A 27,958-nucleotide genomic window follows, 5' to 3' on the forward strand; every position below is an offset into this window, starting at 1 on the left:
AAAAATAATATATATATAACACACAGCCAATGTTACATTTTGTATAATTTTTGTTTTGATTATTAATTATAAACAGAATTACAACAGACAACCACTTATTGGGATCTACACATGTAAAGGATCATGTCTGCTAAAATTGTCCTTTACTATAGAGAAAACCATATCTTGCCCACTAACTACTATGTGAAGAAAAGAAGCAAAGTTCATCAAAGTTTTCTTCTTTTCTTCTCTAATAATCACATCTTCAAGCAACCCATTCATTCGCTGATAAACAATGTCACCCCATAACAGGGGAAAAAAAAAATCAAAGTAACATGTCCTAGAAAAGGAGAAATACATTTTACAAAAAAGGAGTATAAGCTGAGTAGCTTGATTAACATCCACACTTATGCCGGATGCTGCAGAGTCTCAGATTCACACCCTGAAATTTCAACACCTAAAAAGAATCCATTTTGCAACTCTTACTTCTTTGATATATCTAAACTGTTCTTTTTTTGTTTTTTTTTTTTTTTTTTTTAGTATATCAAACTGTTTTTGTTTTGGGAGTCTTCTTCTTCAGTTGCCTCTTCAGAATTGAGTTCTTCATCCCAATGAAGAACAGCAATGCACCACAAAGTGCTGTGCTCTGCAAAAAATTTGCAAACCCAAAATTCATAGTTTTCACATGGCAAACAAACAGATAACGAAGAGAAACACACCAAAAGACTTTTTTATACAAACCTGCAAGAATTCATTCAAGAGAAAATGATATTGAGGCTGATCAGGAGGGTAGTTATAAAAATCATAAAGAATTGGAGTGGTGAGCACCAAGTGGAGGAGCTACAGCAAAGGAAAAAGGAATGTCACATAATCAGCAGTAGCTGGAACACAAAACTCAGAGGTCATTTCTTCAAAGGTATAAAATAAAACTAAAATTAAAGTAAATTCTAACCATGAGACAGGCTGCAAGGGTGCTGTAAAATACAAACAGAATGCCTCCAATCCCTTTCATGAAAATAGTAATTCCAACTAAATATCTAACCTGTTCGAAAGATTGTCAAATCATAAATGGAGTTACGCATGGATAATTGGTAAAACAACTGAAACAATTGATCCAGAGAGTAAAACCACCAAAAGGCTCTTACATCAACATCAGGCACCCTGACCCCTAATTTGGAGGACAAATTTTTCTGCAGAACACTGAATTTGATAGCAAAATCCTTCGCAGCAAGTCCGTCATCAGCACCGAACTCATTATACCTAAGTATCATTTCAACACGAAGAAACTAGCATTGCTCAGTACACCCCAGTGTGACAGCTTCATAATGCAAGCAATCAACCGAACTTATGTTATTCATTTAGTTCAACAAACGGCAAAGAGAAGATAGTTGTTAAACAACAAGCCCATGTTACACTCTTATATATATATTGAGCTACTATCTTTTAATTTTAACTTCAAATTACACAAACCTTGTTAAATAGTCAAGGGCAATGACAATAACAGGCAGACAAGCAGAAGAGGCCGAGCAATTACAAATTCCACGGCAGGCCACTCTATTTACATTGAGCCGATAATAGTATTCTCTCTTTTGACGGCTTCACTCATCTATTATTATTTAATGACTTAACACTATGCTTATACATAATACCAATACATTTTAATCTAGTCTATAGATTGCCCACCCTGTGATTCGATTACAAAGCCACAATCCATCCAATCCTATACTCGACAAACTCCGTCCAATCTCATGTTCAATGTGATAACTAGCTCTGATACTAAATGATACAAACCTCAAGAATTCATTCTTGAAAATTAACTTACAAAAGGAAAGTGCTTAAAACTTAAAAGCTATATATATATATGGTTAAGATTGCACTTAACCAATGTATGACACTTAAGATCACAGCACAATTACTAATGCAGGTCAAAGAAGTGTTATCCCGGGTGCCGCAATTATAGCATATCACAAGATAGATTGTGTTAGCCAGCACACTGAAATCTAGAACTGAGCACTTTGATCATCCCCTTCCCCAACCAGTGTTTATATTAAAAGTAGACTTTAAAAAAAAAACACACAAAAACAATGTTAAATTAATTATTTACAAACATTTTCCACAAGATCACAGCTACGATTGTTGCTAGAGTGCTGCACAAAGTATCAAATATGAATTTCCTCCCCCAGACGTTCAAGAACTCAATGAACCACATCAAAATTTGACAAGAAACTGTATCAACATTCTTAGAACCTCTTCACAACAATCACGTACATTAAAGTTACATCTTCAATTATTGTATGCCCATCATTACTCTCTATTTCTTAAAATCTTACCAAGTTATTAAAATCTTAATTGTTATTTTTAAGTTAAATGATTTAAATTTTGTCACTCTACAGCTATTATCTCAATTATTTCTTAATTTATTACCATCTTATTAACTAATAAACACTAACTTGATCAAATCTAAGTCAGTTAACTACTTAATTTTAAAATGGTAGATAAGATTGTAAGAATAGAGGACCCCTAAATTAACCACCTTTAGAAACCCAAAATACCCTAACCACAATTTCACACGGCAGTACTATTAACTTTAGAGGCAGATACATAAAAGAAATATAATAATAGCAGCCTCTTCTAATCTTCTTGTACACAAAATATGCGCAAACACAAAGAGAGATGTAAAGAGGTAAACAAGACCGGATTTGACAGATCTGAGTGGAAAAAGAGAGACAAAGAGTTAAAGAAAAGCTTACATTTGCCAGGCGGAGAGGATGAAGAGCGAGGCGAAGAGCACCCGTCCCAAGAAAGAGACGAATCCCATTAGCCCCCTTCGGTTTTTCTTTTCTTTTCTTTTTTCTTTGTCTGCACAGAGAGAATGAGTGCGAAGATAGTCGTTGGAGACGAGTGGTCAATTATACAGCAAACAAAACGGAATATCTACGAGATCAGACGGACACACAGACTGGGTTTCGATCGGATCCAACGTTGACTCGATGATGCCAACAGTTCCAAACTTCCAGTGTATGCAGTCGTTGGCTCTCGATCAATATTATGTTCACTCACCCACATAATTACATTTTTTTTTTTTATAAGTTTAGAAACATTCAACGTGGGTATTTAATGCCATATTTATGGATATAATTTTGGGTTAAATAAGAGCATAAAAAGATGAAAGGTTTTTTTGCCATCCGTCTGATTCGATTTCAAAATGTGTGATTAAAAATAGTAAATTAAAAATATGATTTTTAAAATGCAGTTAAAGTATTTGGTAAAATCGTAATTTGACTTTTAAAATCGCAATTTAACATTTAAAATAGTGTTTTCAAAAAAACACATTCTTAATTACCTAGGATTTGAAAACTCAGAATTGTAATTTTTAAAAAATGCAATGCCAAACAATCAATTATTTGTGATTTGGTTTAAAATCACATTTTTTGTCTATAAAATCGCAATACCAAACGCACTCTTATACTCTTTAATTTTTTTGAAATTATAAATTATCCTTATTCAATAATTAAATTATTATTATTATTATTTTAAATAAAAAATGACCCTGAAGAATATGTTAAGAAAAAAATCAAAAAAATAAGGGGATATTTAAAAAATTTCGCATCTGGTTAAATCCTAACGGAGGGGTGACATTTCAAACTTTTTAAATTTAGATACCTGACATTAAGAATTTTTAAGGATATAATTGCAAAAATATCAAAAGGTAGTGAAGCTTCCCATATTCTTTTGTCTTGTTTTGTTTCTAATAATACAAAACACAAGTTAGGAGGGGCTGTTTTGGATAAAGGTCTAGCAATTTTGTTGTGGTGATTAATAATTTGATAAGTAAATGTGAAAGAATCTTTTATGAGGTTCACTTGCTCTAACAAGTGTGTGAGTTATTCAGTACATGTTCAGGTAAGTAGACCTCATTGAAACTTTATTATATTTACTTTTTCCATTACTAACAATCTGAGCAATAAATTACTAGGGATTTGAGTCGCGTGAGTTTAGGTCACTGACAAAGAGACAAACGTGTAGGAAACAATGAGGGTGGTGGTCTAATAGTAAATGTTTTGGAGGCCAAGTAGTCCATGACGACATGATGCTTATTGTTTCTTTAACGGTCTTACTAATAACTTGGAGTCACTAACATTGGATGAAATTAAGATCAGGCTATGACTTGATAGATACTCTCTATTTTGGTGTCTCTGTTTAGACATCTTCCATCGTTGATTCCTCAACGAGGAGGAAGTTATTACAGTCATGTCCAAATAAAATTGTAAAAGTCACTTGTTTAGGAAAAAAAAAAACTCCTTAGGAATAAGGAATAAGATGAAAAAAATTCATTTAAATTAAGTTGTACACAACTAGATTAGCACTCTAGCAGACATTTTGGATGCTCCAGGATGAAATGTTTCTCAAGAAAAAGTGAGCATTTGTTATAAATGGTTTGATGCTCCAATCTTGTTTGTGATTTTGGTTGATGCTCTCCAATCCCTTTAAATTTGCTGTCATTTAGTTTTATCATCTATGTGAGTTGTGATATTCACGTGCTGGTGCATCAGATTCTTGATGAAGTGTGAAGCATTTTGCTCTGCACCCATAGTTTCTGATCTCAAATAAAACATAAAAAAAATATATATATATTAAAAGAAAAGTAATAGAAAGACAAGTCAGCCACGAGGCAACCTTAATTGAATAACGGGGGTGCAGTTGGAACGTGCTGTAAATGCCTGACTTGTTCATTGCTTTTGTCTCAAGTTGACTTTGATTTCAAATCTTGCAAATTGCTTTGCTTTGCAAGTGCCCTTTGAATTGGCAACCCTTTTATATCTGCTGGGATCTGGAGAAGCTGGTTTTCTATACTTTCTATAATCAGTGGCGGATCTAAGAATTGGTGTGGAACTAAAATAATAATATTTTAAAATTTTTTGAAGGGGCAGAAGAAGAAGGAATATAAGTTAAGGTCACGAAAACTAAAAAAATTACCCTTTAAAAAAAAAAATTCAAAAATTTTTGGAAGGACGGACGCCCTACCCGCCCCCTTTATATCCGCCTCTGCCTTCCAAGTTCCATTTGCTCATGCTTTGCCACTTATTTTCTTTGTAAATAAAAGTTTATTCAACCCCATGTGACGGGGCACCTGATTGTGTTCATGCTTCCACTACTGCAAATTTTCCATGAATTATAGACTTCCTTCAATTAAAAACTGATATGAAGGACCAAAAAAGAAAATAAAAGCAAGAAAAGAAAAGGAAACAAAAATACTGGTGCCAGTGCAAAACACTGAAACTACAACCATACAGAGAGAAGGCCGACATGAGACTGTTTACTTAAGTCATAAATTCCTACAACCGCTTTCTGCGATGCAAATATTTCAAACCATTTTTAAGAGATGCCCTCAGTTACTGGATAGAGTAATTAATACTTATCTTATGGCTCAAAAAAGGTGGCATGTGAATACTTTATTGATAGCACTCATTCAAGATTATTCGATTTATTTGTTAACATTTCTAGATGAATTTACCAGAGATACATATACTTAGGTCCGTTTGAGAGTGCGTTTTTAAACAAAATCTCAATTTTAGAGTATTTGAGATTGCGATTTTAGAAACGTAAATTTTAAAATCATGAAAAAATTTGCGATTTCTATAAGCTGATTAAGAGGTGCTTATTTGAAAAAGTATGAATTTAAACCAAAATCACGATTTCGCTTAAAAGAATATTTGGAGCAATATTTACCTATTTGGCCATAAAACCGTAATTATATGTTAATGTTATCCAAATATTCAATTGATAAAAAAAATACTTCTTAACATTTTTATCAAACGCCTATACGATTTTAATAAGTAGTGATTTCAAAAACGTAATTTTTAAAATTGCACTTCCAAACGGGCCCTTACTTCTCAACGGAATCAATTACCATGAATCCTTTTATGCCACTCAACTGTTTTGTTTTTTACTTTTTGTCATCTCACTATATATTTAACAAGAATTTTTATTTTTACTAATGTTCTTTTCACACTAATTATAACCGTTTAAGAGTAATGTCGATTGGAGTCCCCTCGACTACAGAAAAAAAGTTTGAATACCGTCTAATCACTTGTTGACACGTGTCATCGACGAATTGCAAACTTAAATTTAACATTTTTCTATGTTTAAACCATCTAAAGTAACTCTCTTTATTTGATCTTTAATTAGTAAAACACCCATAATTCCCATTATTTTAATCTATCAATTTGTAGTGTTTGTCAACTGTAAAGATGTAAAATTGATGATATTAACAAGGAAAACTTATGTTTAGTTGCATCTATTGCATTCGATTAACCTTTTAGAGTCGCTTGCCCCTTGATTAGTGGGGAGCTCGTGACAAGAACCATGAGGGCGCACCCATCATATCACATACCGCAACACTTTCAAACGCACAAAAATATCTGTACTCGCTTCCCCGTACTGCCATCTACTCATCTATTAATCTAATCCAACCAACCCGATTGGCTGCGCATATGTGTAGCCCTCCGAACACACCACCGCCACCGAGTCGCAGCGAGTCCGCCATATCTCCACACTCTCGCGAGTACACCTACTCCCGCGTGACTTTTTAGGCGCCGAAGTTGTATTTATAATTATACTTAAACATGGGGAGAGCGGTATTAGGCCAAAAATTTTCAGACCCAATTTGGCCGGCAAAAGGAAAAACACGCGTCCTCTCCGGTTTTTGCGCACCGAGTTTCGAATCTCCGTGTTTTCCTTCTTTTGTGTCCGCGTCCGTACAGCCATGGCCTTCGTTTCGTTCGTCGGGAGAGTCCTCTTTGCTTCCGTGTTCATTCTTTCTGCTTATCAAGAGTAAGCCCCTGGATCTGCTTTTTTTTTTTTTTTTTTTTTCCTGATACTTTTTTTGTTTTAGTGTTTGTGATATATTGCTGTGTTTGGTTGCTGAAAAAAGTCTGGGAAATGGAAGAGGCGGAAGATTTTGAAAGTTTGGACTTTTGGGTTTTCCGGTAAGTCGGAATCGGGAAAGTGGAGGCTTTTTACTTCACCGACTCTGGTGCGGCTACTTGGAAACTAGAGACGCATTCTTTAGTTTTACTTTTTAGTCTTTTGTCGTCTGTCTAGTTTTCTCGGGAACCAAACAAAGTTGTCTCTGATTTGGGATACTGGATGTTGTCGAGGAGTCATTCTGGTCGAAAATCTAGGGCTTTTCTCACTGGTTTTACTGTCGGCCTGCTTGTGCTACTTTGAACTAAATAGGCCGTTGGATCCGTTATATTTTCAAATTTGATGTGGATTTTGATGCATTCACAACCATGTATCAGACTAGGATTTTTCTTTTTTCGATTGTAGAGACAAAGGTTTTAACTTTTTCTTCCTTGGTTTTTGTTGGCTATTTTAATCAGAAGTTGCAAACTGATTTTATTTATTGATGGTTCTGTTATTTATGCTTTATTATTTTGGTTTTCATTTATTGCAATAAGCTTGTTGGTATTACTGATCTGTGCGTTTGTGGGTTCTTTTGAAAATGGTAACTGTCCTATTATAAAGAACTTAAATAAGATCTTGTAAAGTTTTGCTTGATGGGATTTTAAATGTTTGCTTGAAAGGCCTAGACTAGGTGTTCTGTTCACCATGATGTAAGGGCTTGGTTTGATGAGGGCTTTTCTTTTTTTTTTTTTTTTTTTTTTTTTTTTTTTTTTTAAAAAAAAAACAATAACGTTTCTTGTGTTGTGTTTGAATTGTTCTTTTCCCTGGAGAACATTTCTTAGATGTTGCGGGGAGAGTACTGGATGCTTCACTATGATTGTTCATGAAATTGTTCTCTTTTTCTCCATTTTGAAATTGCAAAAAGCCACTTGAGGTTACTAGTCAATTTAGAAGAGGTTGACACTCTAACAAATGACTAACTGGTAGTTTGATCATTTAGTAGGTTTATCGGATTGCATTTTACAGTTTGATTACAATAAGATAGGTTTATCTATAGGATGGGCTTTGCCCCTTGTATCAGAATATCGGGTATCTTGAAATCTTTATTAGGTATTTTCCCTACTTTTAAAGCATTGACTTCTTTTTATTTTATTTTGTGTGTGTGTGTGTGTGTGTGTGTATTGGACTGAATGATAGGCTTTAGCTACTTTGGATTTATATGTTGATACTTTTCTCTTAGGCTGCAACTTAAGTGGGTAGAAAATGGTATTGATATGAAATATTATTTTTCATGAAATTATGATTGAGAGGTCAGGAAGTCTTCCTTGTTAATCTTCTGGAATAATAAGTTTCCATGAGAGGAAGCTATTTTCAAAAACATATGACTTCTCTTGGTTCTGCTACCTTAAGTTTTGCCATTTTAGCAGTAGCATTTTAACTTTTTTGAAGATAAAATTCGTTACAGTTGTTGGATCTTAAAGATGGTAATTGGATTGTAAGCTCGGTTTGGAAAGCTTCTATTTAGAGGAAAAAGTATGTAGAAATGGAAAGTGGAACCATCAAATTTATGTTTTCGCTGAGCATCAGAGAATCTTAAGTCTTTATGTTTTTTCTTTTCTACATTAGTAACGATTTTTTGTTACTTTACTCTCAAAATTTGGATGTAATTGTTGTATAATGTTTAACCATAACAAAGTTGGGACAGCTAGATATTGTATAACAAAATGATGTTTGTTGGCGCACATTCTTCTCAATCTTGTATTCTGTACTTTTTGGTGGTACTTAATTAATACTATGAAAATAAAGTACAAAGGATGGAGGATTGCAGTGTAAAAGTTCATCGAGAACTTTTGTTTGACATAATTTAGATAGATAGAAGTATGCCTGTGAAATTCTCTTTTATACTTTCTGTATGCTAGGGTTTGATCCTTTTTCCAAGAAAGCTAAACTCCCAATTTTTGAAGGAAAAAAAGAAAAAGAAAGAATACAGGAGTTTTCTTGCGAAATAAGTTGTAAATGCACGTCTGTTACTGGCCATGGTGGGAAAGAGGAATTTTTTGAAAATATGTTCCTACAAAACAAGTGGTGGTTGAACCAATTATTTTCCATAGTTCAGTGTAACCTGATCTTCACTTGTTTATTAAGTATGTCCATTATTTGTATTGTACAACTTTGACACGTGAAGTTAACTCTTTTATGTGAAAGAGTTATATCGAATAATACCGTGAGCTCAATATGAAATTGTAGAGAGCAATTCAACTAGGTTGTGGTTGACCTTATGTGAGGATGATCAATTATCTTTCCAGTACAAATGGTGGGTTTTTGCATTGGCCCAATGGAAGATTTATGTTAATAATTTTAATTGTACAATTTAAGCTGTCTCCGCAAATTGTCCTAGTTATAAACCTCAGGAACTGGCATATTCAATTTTATCGCTATAATTAGCATTCTATCAGTGCTTGGTACAAGATGTCTGAGCTTTAATTTGTTGTTTCAACCTACAGGTTCAATGATTTTGGCGTTGATGGTGGGCCAGCAGCGAAGTATCTGAGACCAAAATTTAGTGCTTTCTCAAATCATGTGAAGACTCAGACTGGGTTGCAAGTGCCGGAAGTTCAAGTGAGTAATGCATTCATTTCTTATCAACTTACCATTGAGGTGTTACATGTGGATAATTGTAGTTTGCTTTGTAAGTTTTTTTGTACACACTGTGTGACTGTTGGTGTTGTTATTGGCAGATTAAGCAGTTAGTGGCTGCTGCGATAGCATTGAAGGGCATTGGAGGTCTTCTTTTCATCTTTGGCAGCTCTCTTGGAGCATATCTTCTGGTTTGTTGTCTTTGAATACCCCCTCCATGTTTTGTACCTTCAGATCAACCAAAATTGAAAAAAATTAAGTGTTTATTGCTGTCTGGCACAGCTTCTGCAACAGGCAATTGCTACTCCTATATTGTATGACTTCTATAACTACGATGTTGAGAAGAAAGAATATACTCAACTTTTCCTCAAGTTTACACAGGTTAGAATCTTTGTGGCATTTGATCTGTCTTGTCCCTTTTTTTGGGGTTGGTGGGGGGCGTTTTCCCAGTATGAATTGTTAATTAATTTTTCCTTTGTGTTTTGTTTTGCAGAGTTTGGCATTGTTTGGGGCATTGCTGTTCTTTATAGGCATGAAGAACTCAATGCCGAGGAGACAATTGAGGAAAAAGGCTCCCAAAACCAAGACAGTGTGAATGGAACATTCTGTAATATGAGCGCTCAGTTACTTGATCTGCCCAACTCTGCCTGAATTTTGGTCAGGAACTAGTTTTGTATGCTTATAATATCATTGCTTCTCTTTCAAAAGTTTAGGGTAATTAATTTTGGGCTAAAGAAGGAATTTCAGCTTGTTTTGAGGGTGTGATGTTTTGTACTGAGTCGATTTATGGACACATTCAATTGAGGTTAAGAAAAATTTGAAATCTATGGATATCAGATCGACTCATTCTATGGTGGTTTAAATATTTAATCTTACCTTAAGTAGTTTTGAGATGGGCATGGGATTGATTATATTAGAAGGTCTTAGCTGCTTCAGTTTTCGGTATTATGTCTCGGAGTAGTCCGGGTTGAGAAGTGTTTAACTTTTCATTTTTTTTTTTTTTTTTCAAAAGTTAGTTTTTAAATGATGTGTCATTGACTCATGGAGTGGTGACATGTCAATTTTTGAAAAAAAATTTAGAATGAGAAAAATACTAGGAAAATAGGAAAACACTAAGAGAGTATTTAGCATTTCCCTTTTTGGCACCACAGTAATAATACTCCCAAAACAGATTTGATATTTGTTTAATTGAGATGAGAGAGAAATACTTCCCAAATTCACAATGGTTCTGGGCTATTACCAACCTGGGTGAAGAGGCAAAGTTGAGACTGAAGAAACAGTGGGAGCAGCGGTGTTTTGGTGCATAAAGTCTCAAGTAAAGTGAAAGTGAAAGTGTCTTGTGAAAGTGAAACCTCAAGTAAAGTGTCTCAAAAGTCGAATGTTCGAATCCAAGTAGAGAGAGCTAAATTTATTTAACTTATTATATAATATTAAATGGGTGGGTGGGCACGCATCATCTACAACTGCTTATTCTAAAATTGCTAAAAATAGAAAAAAAAAAAATGCAAGCATCGACAGGACAGGAGGCATACTGAATAAAAACTATGAAACAGTAAATTCAAATATATATAATTATGATAATGATAGTTTATCCGTTTCTAATACGAGCACTTTTGGGCTAATTGCTACTTACATACGTCATCTAGGATGGATAATCTCCTCTATGGGGGGTTACTTTTTACAAAGAAGAACTTCTAAGGAAGCACATACGCTAATGATATTTGACTATTTGTTGGAGATATTATTTGTCCACATTCTTTCTTCTATACGGACCTATCAACAAATCTTATTTTATATTATCATTATTCGGTTAGGGAGATAAATGATAGCTCACCGCGTTGCTCTCTCACTCTTTTCTCTGCTTCACGACGCAAGAATTTTGTCCAGATTTAGCAATAATGAACTACTAAAAGACAACAGAGGTTGGTCCATACATACAAGTAGAGGACATCTTTGATTTCTCTTCTTTTATCTTTTTCTGTCTCTTTGTTACAAATCCGTTTGAGCAGAACTTCCACGGTTACCTCACAAAAGAAGCAAAATGGTTGTCACCAGCAGAGATGAAGCTCCAGCAACGCTCAAGCCGGAGTATGACAGAACAAGTGAGCTGAAGGCTTTTGATGACACAAAGCTCGGTGTTAAAGGACTTGTAGATGCTGGGGTTACTGAGATTCCTCGTATATTCTATAGTCCACCGGACGACATGGACAACTCAGCTTCTGTTGACACCCAGTTTAGTATTCCCGTCATAGATGTCCAAGGCATCGACAAAGATGCAATAAAACGCAAGAAGATTGTTGAAAGCATTCGCGATGCATCTGAGACGTGGGGTTTCTTTCAGCTGGTCAATCACGGGATCCCTGTGAGTGTTTTGGAGGAGATGAAGGAAGGAGTGCGTAGGTTTTATGAGCAGGACGCTCAAGTGAAGAAAGAGTTGTATACCCGCGATCCCCTGAAACCGGTGGTGTATAACAGCAACTTTGATCTGTATAGCGCTCCGGCGACTAATTGGAGGGATACCTTTTATTGTCTGATGGCACCTAATCCCCCAAAGGCAGAAGACTTGCCAGCTGCATGCGGGTATGTGATTAATTTGCAATATATAATCCACTGGATTATTGTTAAGATTAATTAGTCATTTAAGTTCAAAAAAGATTGTATGAATTTCTGATAAACTCATTTGCTGGTCAACTGAATTATGATCTGAATTTATGACCACCTAATTAATGTGCGTTTGCCTGTAGAGATGTACTGGAGCAGTACTCGGAGCTGGTGATGAAGTTGGGGATTTTATTGTTGGAGTTATTATCAGAGGCTTTGGGGCTGAACCCAAACCACCTAAATGAGATTGACTGCAGTGAGGGGCTTGCGGTTCTGTGCCATTACTATCCCGCTTGCCCACAGCCAGAGTTAACAATTGGCGCAAGCAAGCATTCGGACGATGCTTTCCTCATTGTTCTTCTACAAGACCACATTGGTGGCCTCCAAGTCCTTCATCAGGACAAGTGGGTCGACGTCCCTCCGGTGCCAGGGGCTCTTGTAGCTAACATTGGAGATCTTATGCAGGCAAGTCTTCTCATTAACACCTTTTTTCATTCAATTATAGTAATTACACTTGATATTTTGGCTGCAGCTAATTTACAAGGTTTTTTTTTTTTTTTTTTTTTTTTAGCTTATAACAAACGATAGGTTTAAAAGTGTAGAACACAGAGTATTGGCAAACATGGTAGGGCCTAGAGTATCTGTGGCGAGCTTCTTCTACACGGGCCCTCGGCCAACCTCAAAACTTTATGGACCCATAAAAGAGTTATTATCAGCAAACAATCCTCCAAAGTATAGGGAAACCACAGTGAGCAACTATGCTAAGTACTTCAGGGAAAAAGGCCTTGATGGGACTTCTGCGCTACCGTATTTCAGGCTCTAAACTCCAATATAACAGATATGAATAAATAGTTTGTGAGTTGGATTTCTCATTTATATTTTCCATCTACTTTGTGAGCTAAAAGATAATGTGGCACTTTTCTAGTTTTCTGTAATGTATTTACTATAAACAAGTAGACAGTTTCAATTATTCTGGCTTTATACTTTGGTGAGCAGCCGTGTGTTGTTATTAATAGAATAATAAGGAGTAATGTTACAAGTCTATTTTATTTCACTCTAAGAATGATGTGGCTAGCTCTTAAAATTACTATTGAACTTGTAATTGATCATTATTAAATTTTGCTCAAATTGTGATTGTAAAAGTCACATCATTCTTGGAGTAACACGAGATAGACTTCTAAAATTACTCGAGTAATAAGTATAAGAGTCATTATATAATTGTATCCCTATGAGAGGAACCTACTGTACAACAATTGTAATTGAACTACATCTCTATCTATTTCTTGATTATCTTGATCATATTTATCTCTTTCATTCTTCCCTTGGTGCATAGTACGGTTGTGTTGTTGATTGCTATCCAATGACTTGTGATCATCATGCGTCACAATGGTAGAGAAGTGATGTTGAGACTTGAGATTGTCCCCAAGTATGACGAATTTCGGAGCCGGAAAGTGCTTTGTGAAAGTATCTGCAAGTTGATCGATCTTTAGATGAAATAAATATACTGAATAAAACCTATCAAACAGTAAATTCAAACACATAATACGAGAACTTTTGGGCTAATTGTTACTTAATTCCAAATGTCATTGGCTGAAAGATCTCCATTGCATTGCTCGATCTTTCCCTCTTTTCTCTGCTTCACGACGCAAGAATTTTGTCCACATTTTACTCCGCAATAATGAACGATATCAAGACTCAACCATATTCTTGATTATAGTCGTCATTCTCACACTTTTCAGTGAGGATTTCCCTTCACATGTAAAGGCATGCATACACCCAGATGACAATTGACACACATAAATTAAGGCAGCCGCACTGGCTACTTCACAAATGCTATAGAAAGAGAAATGTTACTCTCATCGCACATTTTTTATGTAACATTAAAAATTACTATTGAATATAATATTTAATAGTAATTCTCCATTATCTCCAGTTGACTGGCAGACCCTTTGGGGCATCAAGATTCAAGCCAGATTAAAACATTTGCTATGAAAAATTGGGTGGAATATTTTACCTTCTAGAGCTAATATTGGTAGATTTGTGACTTCTGTGGATGACAATGCTTGGGTGTGTCCATTCTGTAAAGGCTCTTTAGAGACCTTGAATCACATTTTCTTGAATTGTGATTTAGCAAGGATTCTTTGGAGGACTTCTCCTTGGCCTATTTTGATCTCTTCTTTTGTTGCCAGACCCATTTCTGATTGGATCATTGCTATTATTTATCCCTCTGACAGGTTGGCTATTCCTCTAGTTGATTCCTGGAAATTTCAACTTTTTGCAGCTCTTGTTATGGATACCATTTGGTTCTCAAGAAACAAACTGATCCTCGATGCTATTCAACCTGATCCGCCCAAGATTATCTAGCAGCTCAAGATTACTCATGAGTACCATGTTTCAGCTTGGCAGATTTCAGCTCTCCCCTCTCTTTGGTCTCCTCCTCAGCTAGGAAGTGTTAAAGGGAATTTTGATGTAGCTGTTTGTGGAAATTTTGCTGTGGCAGCTGCTATAATCAGTAATCATGATGGTGAAATTATTCATGCTGCTACCCAAAAGCTTTTCTCCTCTGATGCTCTTTTAGGCGAGGCTTCTGCTGCTCTTCTTGCCTCCCGACTTGTAGTGTCTTCAGGCTTTAGTAATTTCATGCTTGAAGGGGACGCTCTTTTGGTTATTTTAGCTGTTAATCAACCTCATCTTTTTGCTACTTGGCATTTTGCTCCTATTGTCTCTGATTTGAGACTTGAGCTCTCTTCCTTTTAATGCTGGAATGCGTTGAAAGTTTCTAGATGTGCAAATTATCGTGCACATGTCTTAGCAAAATGGGCCGCTACCCATCTAGTGTTTGGTAGCATTCCCATAGAATCCCCCATTCTTTCTTCCATTAGGATCAAGAATGGGAAAGATCCTCCCTTGTAGCCCCCTTTTTCCTCTTCAATTAGAAAAAAAAAAAAAAAAAGAATATAAAATTTAATGACAATTTTTAGTACCACGTCAAAGAGCGTAAAAGTAAAAGTTACATAGTATTTTTTCTATAGAAATAAACAGCCTCACTTCATGACTTTCATATTTCTTTTTAAGTTTTGGAATAGAAATGGATTTTGTAACCACCGAATTTATTGTTGCAGAAGATATTTGTGAAGCTGGCGTGTTTGAGAATGCTTTTATTTATTTATTTATTTAGAATAGTAATAAGAATTGATTGATGTAAAATAAATGAGAATGCAGTTTTAAATTGTTTGTGAGAAAAAGTAAAAAAAAAAAAAAAAAAAATTATTTGGTAATCTAATGAAAAGAATTTGACAATTTTTTTAAGAAAAATGAAAAGGAAAAAGAATAGGTTTTGCCACTAAAAGTCACTAGGAAACCGACAATCTTTCCTCGTGCATATCCTTGTCAAATTGCTTTCTTCACATTAAAAAAATATCATATCCTTGTCAAATTGCTCATCACAATTAAAAAAAAAAAAAAAAAAAAAAAATTCTTCTTCTGTCTCTTTTTACAAACTGATGGGCTAAATTTGCATACCATAATAATGAGGCCCATTTGGTGGCCTCCAAGTCCTCATCAGGACAGGTGGGTCGACGTCCCTCCGGTGCCAGGGGTTCTAGTGGTTAACATGGGAGATCTTCTGCAGGCAACTCTTCTCATTAACACCTTATTTCATTCAATTATAGTAGGGCACTTGGTATTCAAATCAAGAATGATCCTTTTTTGCTGCAGCTAATTTTACAAGTTTTTTCCCTTTTGGGTTTTCCAGCTTATAACAAACGATAGGTTTAAAAGTGTTGAACACAGAGTATTGGCAAACAGGGTAGGGCCTAGAGTATCTGTGGCGAGCTTCTTCTCTACGGGTCCTCGGTCAACCTCAAAACTCTATGGACCCATAAAAGAGTTATTATCAGCAAACAATCCTCCAAAGTATAGGAAAACCACAGTGAGCAATTATGTTAAGTACTTCAGTGAAAAAGGCCTTGATGGGACTTTTGCACTGCCGCATTTTAGGCTCTAAACTCCAATAACAGATATGATCGAATAAATGGTTTGTGAGTTGGATTCCCCATTTATATTTTCCATCAAGTTTGTGAGCTAAGATAATGTGGCCCTTATCTGTAATGTATTTTTTTATTTTATTCCAAAAAAAAAAAAAAAAAAACATTACAGAAAAGTGCCACATTATCTTAGTAATGTATTTACTAAACAAGTAAACAATTGTAAGTATTCTGGCTTCCTACTTTGGTGAGCACCCGTGTGATGTTATTAATAGAGCAAGTATATACAAGAGAAACCTACTATACAATAATTGTAATTGAGTTACATCTCTATCTTATATCTATTTCTTGATTATCTTGATGATATATATCTCTTTTGAAAAACGTATAACGACTCCAAAAACGTGTTTGTCACATAATATGCAGAATAAATAATATGAAGCTGTTGGGTCATGGATTGGCCACGTAAAGCCCAACATACCTCAAGGCCCAAATCTGACTAATAAACCCGCTAAGACATCCCACGTGAAGGCTCGGTCAGCCCAGCCTGACAGCTAGTTGGTTCACGGGGCATAATAGTCTTATGTTAGGGATAGATTGGTCATCTTACATGATAGATATATATTATCCCCACATAAACGGGATAGTCTATCATTAAGCAGTTATCTTCACTCACCAGGATGTAGACCAGTTGTCAACGCCTAAGCTATACACGTATGACTGAGAACTACTTGGGCATTCTTATCTAGCGCCAAGAAGGCAAAATCGCTTATCTGACAATTTCAGGCTACTAAGATCACGGAGCGGCTAACAACCCATATCTTTTGCCAATAACTGCATAGCAAATATTCAGGGATATGGGAGCCGAAATGTACGGGGAACAACAACTCCACTCAATGCCTATAAAATGCAAGTCATAGCTCAACGTCTGGGTAAGTGGAACTCTTGCTCTCTAACTTTTTGTTGCTTATACACTTTTTCCTCAAAATACTGACTTAGGCATCGGAGCTTCCCCTGTCGGAACACCACCAGTTGCTCTGATCCTTTTGTTTGCTCTTTTGCAGCTCGACGCCTCCTCGGACACAGTAGCAGATCCTTGGTGGGTGTGCCATGTCACTCCTTGGAAAACTATGCATCAACAAAAAAAATAAACAATTATACACCAAAATATGTAAAGCAATAATGCAAGTAGACATATATTTTGGTGACGAAGAGAAAAATTTTTAAAAATCGTTCTAAAAGTAAAATCTCTCCGAAACAGTCAAACCCAGGAAATCATTATAATAAAATATTCTGAGATTACAGACACGGGAAACACTTACAACCCTTTGCAAGTCCTTGACTTTGTAAGATTGACAAACCTCCAACTTGTTTCCTTGCTCACAATCTTCTTCACATGATTCTCCTTTATCGAACCCTGTCGATAGACTTCTCAACCGTAGTTTATCAACGAACTACTTCAAACCACAAATCACTCTAAGAGAGATGCGTTCTAGCTTACATATAATAGAACTCTCTTAGCTTAGCCTATCACGAATCCTTTGGTGGAAATTCGTACCTATACAAATCTGTAGAGATCTATATATATAAGCCTAAAGACCCCTAATCTAATTGAAACTCAATTACATGGAAAATAGACTTAGAAGCTACGAGCCATCCGGACGGAGCTAGTTTATCAGGGAAAACTAGACTTGATCACGGTCTGTCCGGACAAGGAGTATGCTCGTCCGGATGAGGCTAGGGCTACATCGCAAACTTGGTTCTCTAGGCGCGGCGTGTCCGGATGGCTTGCAGATGAGACTTCAGACGAGGCTCTCGGGAAAACTTACATTCGGATGCCATGCAGATGAGACTTCAAACGAGGCTCTCGGGAAAACTTCCGTTCGGACGCCATGCAGACGAGCTTGCAGACGAAGCTCTCGGGTTGAAGAATTACTTTGCGGCACTGCTGTCCATTCGGATATCCATGAGTCCCGTCTGGACGCCCATGAACTTTTGGCATTTTGATCACCGAATTTAGCCAACAAATAAACTAACATCTTTCATTCTTCCCTTGGTGCATACAGCTGTATTTAGGAGTGAAAAAAGCGTTTATGTTTATTGGTTATTGACTAAAATTGTTAACCATCGCCTAGGCGATTAGAAAAATTCACTGATTGCCTCCACTAACCGTCAAAAGAAAAAAAAAAAAAAAAATTCAAAACAATGTTGTTTCTATGATAATATAATAATATCAAAATTTAATAGTAATTTTTAGTACTGCGTCAAAGAAGGTACATAGTATTCCCTTTACAGAAATAAAGACAGCCGCACTTCATGACTTTCATATTTCTTTGTAACTTTTGGAATGAGAATTGATTTTGTAACGACTGGATTTATTGTTGCAGATGATATTTGTGAAGCTCGTGTGGTTGAAAAAGTTTTATTTATTTATTTAGAATAGTAATAAGATTGATTGATGTAAAATAAATGAGAATGGAGTTTTAAATTATTTGATAATCTAATGAAAAGAATTTGATAATTTTTTTAAGAAAAATGAAAAGAAAAAAAGAAAAAGCTTTGCCAAATAAGGCACCGGCTAAAAGACATTAGGAAACCGACAATCTTTCCTCGTGTATAATTAAATAAATCAAGTGGCAGCTCAACATCTTACAATTTTTCTCCCAGATGGTGCATTTGCTTTTGTCCAGACTATAATTGGCGTCAGAATTAAGGGCTTGAAGTTCTCGTGGGTAGGGCTGTAAACGAGCCGAGCTTGGGCGAGCTTTGGCTGTCCAGGCTCGGCTCGTTTATTTTGGAGTCAGGCTCGAGCTCGAGCTCGAGCTCGACTCGAGCCCGACTATGCTGCTCGAGCTCGGCTCGACAGGCGATGTACCCTGCTCGAGCTCGAGCTCGAGCTCGACTATTTTGCTCGATCTCGAGCCAGGCTCGAGCTCGAGCTCGAGCTCGACTTTGTTTTTTTTTTTTTTTTTTTTTTTTGTAATTTAGATGTATTAGATTATAAAAATCATCCAGAATAATTTGCACCTTAAAATACTAAAGAATATTAAACAAACATATCAGATTAATGTCAACCTTACAATTAAAACTAACAAAATCAACTAAAATGCTAAAGAACATTAAACAAATATAATAGATTAATCCCAACATCACAATCATTCATACAAAATCAACTAAAATGTTAAAGAACATTAAACAAACATAAGACGGACGCAATCCAATGCATTGGTAGCGCAAATTCCTCTTCAACCCAAAAGCCAGGATGAAGTTCATGTCCACAACTCGAAGGTTTGGACTAAAATTCACATCTACGACCTAAAAGATCTGGATCAAAGTTCAGTACTTCAGTTCACATCCAAGTAGGCAGATCGAGTGGCCAAGCCTTATTACAAAACAGAAGCAAGAAAACCGAAATACTCAAACTCTAAGTAATAAATTCATATGATCTAATGGTCGTATACTCATACTTAAATTTTATGATCATATTATCTCAAAATTAATATTAATATTATCTTAGATCTAAGATCATGTGATACATCATATATGTTTTATAAGAATAAAGTATATAATTATAATGTATTGATTAAATAACACAATAACTTATGCAGATATACCATATGATTATATAATGATTAATGATTATGTGATATATACGATTCCAATTTCCAAAATATAAACTATCTAATTATAATATTTGTATTAAATGACACAATAACTTGTGCGGTTGTACTATATGATTATATCATATGATAAAATGATTAATGACAATATATATATATATATATATATATATATATATATATATATATATATATATATATTTCTTATATGTTTTTATATTAATATATACATATATTATATATATAATATATATACACACATATACATAAATAACAAAAAAAAAAACAAAAGTATATAATATATTTGTTATTATTGAGTAAATGAGTAATGTTGATTATATATTGTTATTTGTTACTTAATAAAAAATATACGAGCCGAGCTTAATAAGCGAGGCGAGCCTTATACGAGCCGAGCTCACGAGCTGCTCACGAGTTAGCCGAGTCGAGCCGAGCTTGTTTCGTTTAATATTCGAGCTAGGATTTGTGTTCACGAAGTGCTTCATATAATATTCGAGTCGAGCACGAGTCGATCTTATGCGAGCCGAGCCCGAGCTTGCTCGCGAGACGCTTCGCTCACTTAACAGCCCTACTCGTGGGTGCGCGTGCATATCCTTGTCAAATTGCTTTCTTCACATTTATGGTCAATCTCATCACAATTAAAAAAAATATCTTCTTCTGTCGGCGTGCTTCAACAGTGAAGCACGCCTGGCTAAATTTTTTTTTTTTTTTTTTTTTTTAAAAAAATTAAAATAATAAAATAATAATAATAAAAAAAAATCACGGCCGGCGTGCTTCACTGTTGAAGCACGCCGGGCGTGGTCAATATCTTTACCCTTTACAAACGAGAAATGATACGTTGCACGCCTGGCGTGCATCAACAGTGATGCACGCCAGACACAAAATTTATTTTTTTTATTATTTTATTATTATTTTTTTTTAAAAAAAAAAAAAAAAAAAATTTTTGCACTGGCGTGCGTGGGCGTGCCACGCACGCCGCGTGCATTGTATCATTACTCCTTTACAAACTGATCGGCTAAATCGACTGTGTATGCCATAATAAGGCCCATTTGAGTAGAGCCTCACAGAAGAACCAAAATGGTCGTCACCAGCAGAGATGAAGTTCCTGCAACGCTGAAGCCAGAGTATAACAGAGCAAGTGAGTTGAAGGCTTTTGATGACACAAAGCTCGGCGTTAAAGGACTTGTGGATGCTGGGATTACTGAGATCCCTCGCATATTCCATCACCCACCGGACACCTTGGACAATTCATCTTCCGGTGACACCCAGATTAGTAATATTCCTGTCATAGATCTCCAAGGCATCGACAAAGATGCAATAAAACGCAAGAAGATTGTTGAAAGCATTCGCGATGCATCGGAGACGTGGGGTTTCTTTCAGCTGGTCAATCACGGGATCCCTGTGAGCGTTCTGGAGGAGATGAAGGAAGGGGTGCGTAGGTTTAATGAGCAAGATAATCAAGTGAAGAAAGGGTTCTATACGCGCGACCCCATGAAACCGGTGGTGTATAACAGCAACTTTGATCTGTATAGCGCTCCAGCGACTAATTGGAGGGATACATTTTTTTGTCAAATGGCACCTAATCCCCCAAAGCCAGAAGACTTGCCAGTTGTATGCAGGTATGTGATTTGCAATATATAATCGATCCACTGGAATATTGTTGTTGAGATCTGGGCATATAAATTCAATGGAAAAATCAAATTTAGTCTTTTAAGTTTTTATGCGATTTTAATTTATTCTTATTCTCTCATGAAGGGAGGCTGCCCGTCTATAATCAAATTTAGTTCTAAGAATATTTTATAATCTCAATTGCTCAACTAAATTATATCACATAATTTTTGAATTAGATGATGTGATATTGATTTGAATTGTGATTAATTAGGGACTTTTGGTCAGTGGTAGCTAGACCATGGCGTACGAGTATCACCTTCTCTAATTACTTTTTAATCAATTTTCGTACTTGTCACTAACAATAATGGACTTATTGTTTGCCCATTTTTTTTTTTAATTTTAATTTTTTTTTTTTTTTAATAAAGAAGTAAAAGTATATATATATATATATATGTGTGGGTGTAGAGATATACTACAGCAGTACTCGAAGCTGATGATGAAGGTGGGGATTTTATTGTTCGAGTTATTATCAGAGGCACTTGGGCTGAACCCAAAGCACCTAAATGAGATTGATTGCAGTGAGGGGCTTGCGATTCTGTGCCATTACTATCCGGCTTGCCCACAACCAGAGTTAACATTGGGCACAACCAAGCATGCAGACAATAACTTCGTCAATGTTCTTCTACAAGACCACATTGGTGGCCTCCAAGTTTTTTACCAGGACAAGTGGGTCGACATCCCTCCGGTGCCAGGGGCTCTAGTGGTTAACATTGGAGATCATCTACAGGCAAGTCTTCTCTTATTCTTGTGTTTCTTCAGGTGTATTGTTGTTGGATCATATTTATGACACCTTATTTCATTTAATTTTAGTAATGATACTTCATATTCATAAAAAAAATGACTCCAATTTTAATTTCATACATATCATATGGTCCTGTAATAGGCGCTTCCAAATGAGCTTAATGTGTGATATTAGGACTTGAAATTTGAATCAAGAGTAATTTTAAAAGTTCTTCTTGTTTCATTTTAAAAATAAGATGACTTTTAAAATCATTATTTGATCAAAATTCTATCGTAATTAATTATAAATCCAATAGTAATTTTAAAAGTCACATTATTTTTAGAGTGACTTCTAACACTATTCATGGACCGTCAATTTCAATTCCATACATATATACCATGTGGTGGCCTGTACCTCTTTCTTCAAAAACTTTAGTTTTAATTTAATACATATTTATGCAAGGTGTGAGCATGGATGAAAGTCCTTAGAGTGAGGGGCAAAAAGTCCATGGCATGGGCTTGGACAAGAATTGTGGAATAGGGAGAAAATTGCAAAAGTGTGAGCCTTGTTAGGGAGATTGATATACTGGAATCTTTTAATGGGCCCATAATATATCTTGTTGAGGCATCATGTAACTCAAAAGTTTAAGCCTATAAGTTTGGGTACAACTATGTTATACTAACCATTCAAGCTTGTGAGTCGTGACACCTTTCTAACGTGACTCATTCTTTTTATGTACACTCACATGTGTAAACTCAGCAATTTTTCCCACCTATATGAGTCCGTCACCACATTGTTACACTCCCCCTCAAACGAAAGCTCTTTTTTTAATTTAATTTAATTTAATTAATTTATTTTTATTTTCTAGGCTAAATGGGTTTGTTCGCACCATGTACCTTTGTCACTACTATTGAGACTTTCATTTAATTTATGTCCATGCCATGAATCTTTGCCCCTTATTCCAAGGGATTAGTAACTTCCCATTGGTGACCTGTCAATGGCCAAAAACGTCACTAATGGGTTGGTGACGTGGGTGACACGTTAAAAATCCACTGGTCGAGAATGGGAATTGGTGACATGTGGATTGACTACACATTAGCAATTGGTGACACCCACCAGAAGGTGATCAAGTGCCATGTGTGGCAAGTCACCAATTATAAAGAGAGAAATGCTAAGGGTCAATAAGTTCTTTATATTTGACCTATATTCTCTTTCAATTTTTTTGTTTTATTTTTCCTTTTTTCGAAATATTTTTTAATGGTTTTTTAAATTGGTTTGGTGACGTTTGAAAAAACCTTAGACTGTAGACACGTCACTAAATTGCTAGTTTTTTTTTTTTTTTTTTTTTTTTTTGTAGTGTTTGCACCTTTGTCTGCTGTGCTACTCCACTTATACTTGCACTTTCATACATGGATTAAGGTAGAATAGTTATATTTGGTCTTCCCCTCTAACTTTTTTTATATTAGACAAAAAAAAGGGTCTAAAGCCGAGTCACTTGCATTTTTAAAGGATCATAAATGAAATACATGATTCTAACTAACTCGGTTGCGGTGTAGCTAAATTTCTTTTGTATTTGTCAATTTTGATGCTCCAAAATCAAGAATGATCCTTTCTGGCTGCAGCAAATTTACAAGTTTTTTCCCTTTGGTTTTTCCAGCTTATAACAAACGACAGATTTAAAAGTGTTGTGCATAGAGTATTGGCAAACCGTGTAGGGCCTCGAGTATCTGTGGCGAGCTTCTTTTCCACAGCTATTCTGCCAACCTCAAAACTTTACGGACCCATCAAGGAATTATTATCAAAAGACAATCCTCCAAAGTATAGAGAAACCACAGTGAGTGACTATGTTGCCTATTACAGAAAGAAAGGCCTTGATGGGACTTCTGCGCTACTGCATTTTAAGCTCTAAACTCCGGTAATAGAGTATCGGAGATGAATAAATGGCTTGTGAGTTGGATTTACCATATGCTAATGAAGCTTGTACTTGTAGTGATGTTTATGTGCCAAATCAAAATCTTTGCCATTATGTATCCTTAAATAAATGGGTCTTAAAGTGATGACTTCTCAGTCTTTTTATGGCTAATTGGTATATATATTGTCAAAAGAATTTACTTTCAATGAAGTTTATCTACTATACAATTGTAATTTCTGGAAATGACAAAAAAAAAAAAAAAAACATTTTGCTCAACCAAGCAGGTAAACACCATGCACTAATAACGTTTTAGATAAATTTATTGAGGTTGAATAAATTAGATATTAGAGTTCTAATTGAGGTTTAATTTACGAATTTGATATACTGAATAACCCCTATCAAACAGTGAATTCAAATATATAATTTTGTTTTTCTAATGGCAATAACTTTATGAAAGTTTTATCCGTTTTTAATACGAGAATTACAGTCCACTTCCTTGCTTAGTGAAGAATAACCCTCATTTAAAAAAGAAAAAAGAAAAAGTCAACAGATGTTGGTCGTAGAGGGAGCTGACAAAATTCATTAGGCCATATTTGGTAAAGGAGTTGGAGTTGGCTTAGACACTGTTAATCACAATTTCTCAAAAAAATCAATATCAAAACATTTTAATTTTTTCATTTTTTATATCACATCATTCACTTTTTATTATTATTCAAATAAAAAAATCACTACAAAACAAAATTTTTTCACTTTTCCATACCACTTTTTCATTTTTTTATACAAAATATTCTTAGTTTCTTTTCACATAAACCTATATCAACTACAGTGTCTAGGCCAACCCATTTACCAAACACTACCTAAATTGCTTTCTTTACATTTCTGGTCAAAAACAGCTCGAAAATATTTGTATATGATAACGTCCGTTAATTGAGCAGAACTTCCAGGGCTAGAGATGAAATGGTTGTTACCAGCACAGATGAAGTGCCAGCAACGCTGAAGCCAGACTGTAATAGAGCAAGTGAGTTGAAGGCTTTTGATGACACAAAACTCGGCGTTAAAAGACTTGTGGATGCTGGGGTTACTGAGATCCCTCGTATCTTCCATCACCCGCATGACGACTCGGACAACTCAGCTTCCGGTGACACCCAGATTAGTATTCCTGTAATAGATCTCCAAGGCATATATCGACAGAGATGTAATAAAGCGCAAGGAGATTGTTGAAAGCATTCGCGATGCATCGGAGACGTGGGGTTTCTTTCAGCTGGTCAATCGTGGGATCCCTGTGAGTATTTTGGAGGAGGTGAAGGAAGGGGTGCGTAGGTTTCATGAGTAGGATACTCAAGTGAAGAAAGAGTTGTATACGCCCGACCCCATGAGACCGGTGCTGTACAACAGCAACTTTGATCTGTATAGCGCTCCGGCGACTAATTGGAGGGATACTTTTATTTGTCAAATGGCACCTGATTCCCCAAAGCCAGAAGACTTGCCACCTGCATGCGGGTATGTGATTAATTTGCAATATATACATTCACTGGATTATTTTCGTTCGATTTTAATTTTAGTCCATAATTTTTTTATTTTTTATTTTATTTTATTTTTTTACTTTCGAACATTAAGTTCTTAATTAGGTTTTCTTAATTAATAGTTTACCACGTTGGACTCATCGGTTAATGCCACGTGACTTTTGTTAGCTACGCCATATGCCAATTGTACATGCCATTTTAATTTTTACATATATAGTTAGTTTAAATTATAAATATGGAAAATGCTAGGCTTGCAAACACATTTTACAATTTTTTTTTTTTTTACAAACTGATGTGACACACTATGATTGGGTTTCTCAAAATTTGAATTTATCTCATATACAATCATGTTGTACCATATCAGTTTGTAATTTTTTTTTTTTGTAAAATGTGTTTGTAAGTCTAGCATTTCTCTATAAATATACACTAAATTGGTAAGCAATCACCTCTCACATAGGCCAAGGATTGTGAGGGGTACGGCCATTCTTTACTAAGAGGGGCGGTCACCCCTTTATGAGGGATTGCCTCTTATAGGAGAAGAGTTGCCCCTCATAGAGAGGATGACCATCGGTGGTCACCCTTTGCCCCTCACCAAAGGGCCCTTTGGTGAGGAGAGGCCTCTAGCCCGTGAGAAGACGTTACCACTGAGAATGCCTCTAGGCCCCCTCAGCAGTTAGTGGTGACTGGCTGCCCCTGGACCACTTTTTTTTGTTTTTGTTTTTGTAAATATTTTTTATTTAGGGTATATTTATAATTTAAAGTAATTGTAGTACCTTATATGTACAGTAATTTCAATTTTTTTCAACCAAAATTGAAAAAAATTAAGTGTTTATTGCTGTCTGGCACAGCTTCTGCAACAGGCAATTGCCACTCCTATATTGTATGACTTCTATAACTACGATGTTGAGAAGAAAGGATATACTCAACTTTTCCTCAAGTTTACACGGGTTAGAATCTTTGTGGCATTTGATCTGTTTTGTCCTTTTTTTGGGGTGGGTGGGGGGCGTTTTTAGCCTTTTCCCAGTATGAATTGTTAATTAATTTTTCCTTTGTGTTTTGTTTTGCAGAGTTTGGCATTGTTTGGGGCATTGCTGTTCTTTGTTGGCATGAAGAACTCAATGCCGAGGAGACAATCGGGGAAAAAGGCTCCCAAAACCAAGACAGTGTGAATGGAACATTCTGTAATATGAGGGCTCAGGTACTTGATCTGCCCAACTCTGCCTGAATTTTGTCAGGAGCTAGTTTTGTATGCTTATAATATCATTGCTTTTCTTTCAAAAGTTTAGGGTAATTAATTTTGGGTTAAAGAAGGAATTTCAGCTTGTTTTGAGGGTGTGATGTTTTGTACTGAGTCGATTTATGGACACATTCAATTGAGGTTAAGAAAGATTTGAAATCTATGGATATCAAATCGTCTCATTCTATGATGGTATAAATATTTAAGCTTACCTCAAGTAGTTCTGAGATGGGCATGGAATTGATTATATCTAGAAGGTCTTAGCTGCTTCACTTTTCGGTATTATGTCTTGGATTAATCCCGGTTGAGAAGTGCTAAACTTTTTAATTTTTTGCTTCAAAACTTAAGTTTTTAAATGATGTATTACAATTAAATGAGATTTATTATTTTAAAAAATGTCATCAATTCATGCAGCGACGATATCATTTAGACAGAACATCCAAAATCACAACTTCCCATCACAACAGTAATGATTTGATATTTGTTTAATTGAGATGAGGGAGAAATACTTCCCAAAGGATCTGGGCTATTACTAACTTGCGTGTGCGTGAAGAGGCAAAGTTGAGACTTCAGAAACAGTGAGAGCAGCAGTGTATGGGTGCAGAAAGTCTCTTTGTCTTGGTAAAGTGAAACCTCAAGTAAAGTGTGTTGAATGATCGAATTCAAGTAGAGAGAGAGAGAGAGAGGTAAATTTATTTAACTTACTATATAATATTAAATGGGTGGAAGGGCACCCATCATCTGCAGCTGCTTATTCTAAAATTGCTATTTACCCTGTGTTGAGTGAATTTTAAAAATGATTTCACTTGCCCTAAAAATGGGGAAAAAAAACAGGACAGGAAGCATACTGAATAAAACCTATGAAACAGTAAATTCAAATATATAATTATGATAATGATAGTTTATCCGTTTCTCTTGGGCTAATTGCTAGTTCCAAATGTCATTTAGGATGGATAATCTCTTCTCTATGGGGGTTTTATCAAATGTGAGATTCAATATGTTGTGGATGAACGAAAAACAGAGAAAATGAAGAATAGAGTATGCGAGCACAAAAAGTATTCTTTGGTTGAATCACCAGGATTTCTGTATTAATGAATAAAAAATGTACAGAAGAGTATTTATACAAAAGACTTTGCTGTAAAAA

General features: G+C 35.5%; 6 protein-coding genes across 7 annotated transcripts; 5 read left to right on the forward strand and 1 right to left on the reverse strand.

Moving 5' to 3' along the window:
• Nucleotides 1-126: 126 nt before the first annotated feature.
• LOC132178888 (uncharacterized) lies at nt 127-3,040 on the reverse strand. 2 transcript variants are annotated; one of them, XM_059591463.2, is made up of 5 exons: nt 2,730-3,040; nt 1,125-1,239; nt 932-1,021; nt 721-819; nt 127-625 (listed from the first exon to the last, which is right to left on the reverse strand). In XM_059591463.2, exons 1-5 carry the CDS (start codon nt 2,795-2,797, stop codon nt 524-526), a joined length of 474 nt encoding a protein of 157 aa, XP_059447446.1. In that variant the 5' UTR covers nt 2,798-3,040; the 3' UTR covers nt 127-523. The 2 variants fall into 2 exon arrangements, with proteins under 2 accessions (XP_059447446.1, XP_059447448.1); XM_059591465.2 differs by having other exon boundaries at nt 1,125-1,297.
• A 3,492-nt stretch (nt 3,041-6,532) lies between these two features.
• LOC132179739 (uncharacterized) lies at nt 6,533-10,361 on the forward strand. Its single transcript, XM_059592503.2, has 5 exons — nt 6,533-6,813; nt 9,393-9,507; nt 9,627-9,716; nt 9,808-9,906; nt 10,019-10,361. The coding sequence occupies exons 1-5, from the start codon at nt 6,746-6,748 to the stop codon at nt 10,118-10,120; spliced, it is 474 nt and encodes a 157-aa protein (XP_059448486.1). The 5' UTR covers nt 6,533-6,745; the 3' UTR covers nt 10,121-10,361.
• Nucleotides 10,362-11,371: 1,010 nt separating this feature from the next.
• On the forward strand, nt 11,372-13,096 carry LOC132179968 (1-aminocyclopropane-1-carboxylate oxidase homolog 1). Its single transcript, XM_059592794.2, has 3 exons — nt 11,372-12,105; nt 12,270-12,591; nt 12,698-13,096. The coding sequence occupies exons 1-3, from the start codon at nt 11,567-11,569 to the stop codon at nt 12,947-12,949; spliced, it is 1,113 nt and encodes a 370-aa protein (XP_059448777.1). The 5' UTR covers nt 11,372-11,566; the 3' UTR covers nt 12,950-13,096.
• A 406-nt stretch (nt 13,097-13,502) lies between these two features.
• Nucleotides 13,503-14,883, forward strand: LOC148586505 (uncharacterized). The gene is made up of 2 exons (XM_088515669.1): nt 13,503-13,590; nt 14,525-14,883. Exons 1-2 carry the CDS (start codon nt 13,503-13,505, stop codon nt 14,881-14,883), a joined length of 447 nt encoding a protein of 148 aa, XP_088371795.1.
• A 5,900-nt stretch (nt 14,884-20,783) lies between these two features.
• LOC132179966 (1-aminocyclopropane-1-carboxylate oxidase homolog 1) lies at nt 20,784-24,202 on the forward strand. Its single transcript, XM_059592793.2, has 3 exons — nt 20,784-21,369; nt 21,827-22,148; nt 23,800-24,202. The coding sequence occupies exons 1-3, from the start codon at nt 20,828-20,830 to the stop codon at nt 24,049-24,051; spliced, it is 1,116 nt and encodes a 371-aa protein (XP_059448776.2). The 5' UTR covers nt 20,784-20,827; the 3' UTR covers nt 24,052-24,202.
• Nucleotides 24,203-25,011: 809 nt separating this feature from the next.
• Nucleotides 25,012-26,746, forward strand: LOC132178274 (1-aminocyclopropane-1-carboxylate oxidase homolog 11-like). Its single transcript, XM_088515670.1, has 3 exons — nt 25,012-25,215; nt 26,426-26,524; nt 26,645-26,746. The coding sequence occupies exons 1-3, from the start codon at nt 25,012-25,014 to the stop codon at nt 26,744-26,746; spliced, it is 405 nt and encodes a 134-aa protein (XP_088371796.1).
• The last annotated feature ends 1,212 nt before the right edge of the window (nt 26,747-27,958 follow it).

The sequence above is a fragment of the Corylus avellana genome, chromosome 4, assembly GCF_965113065.1.
Source record: "Corylus avellana chromosome 4, dhCorAvel1.hap1.2, whole genome shotgun sequence".
In the NCBI taxonomy this organism is placed as follows: domain Eukaryota; kingdom Viridiplantae; phylum Streptophyta; class Magnoliopsida; order Fagales; family Betulaceae; genus Corylus; species Corylus avellana.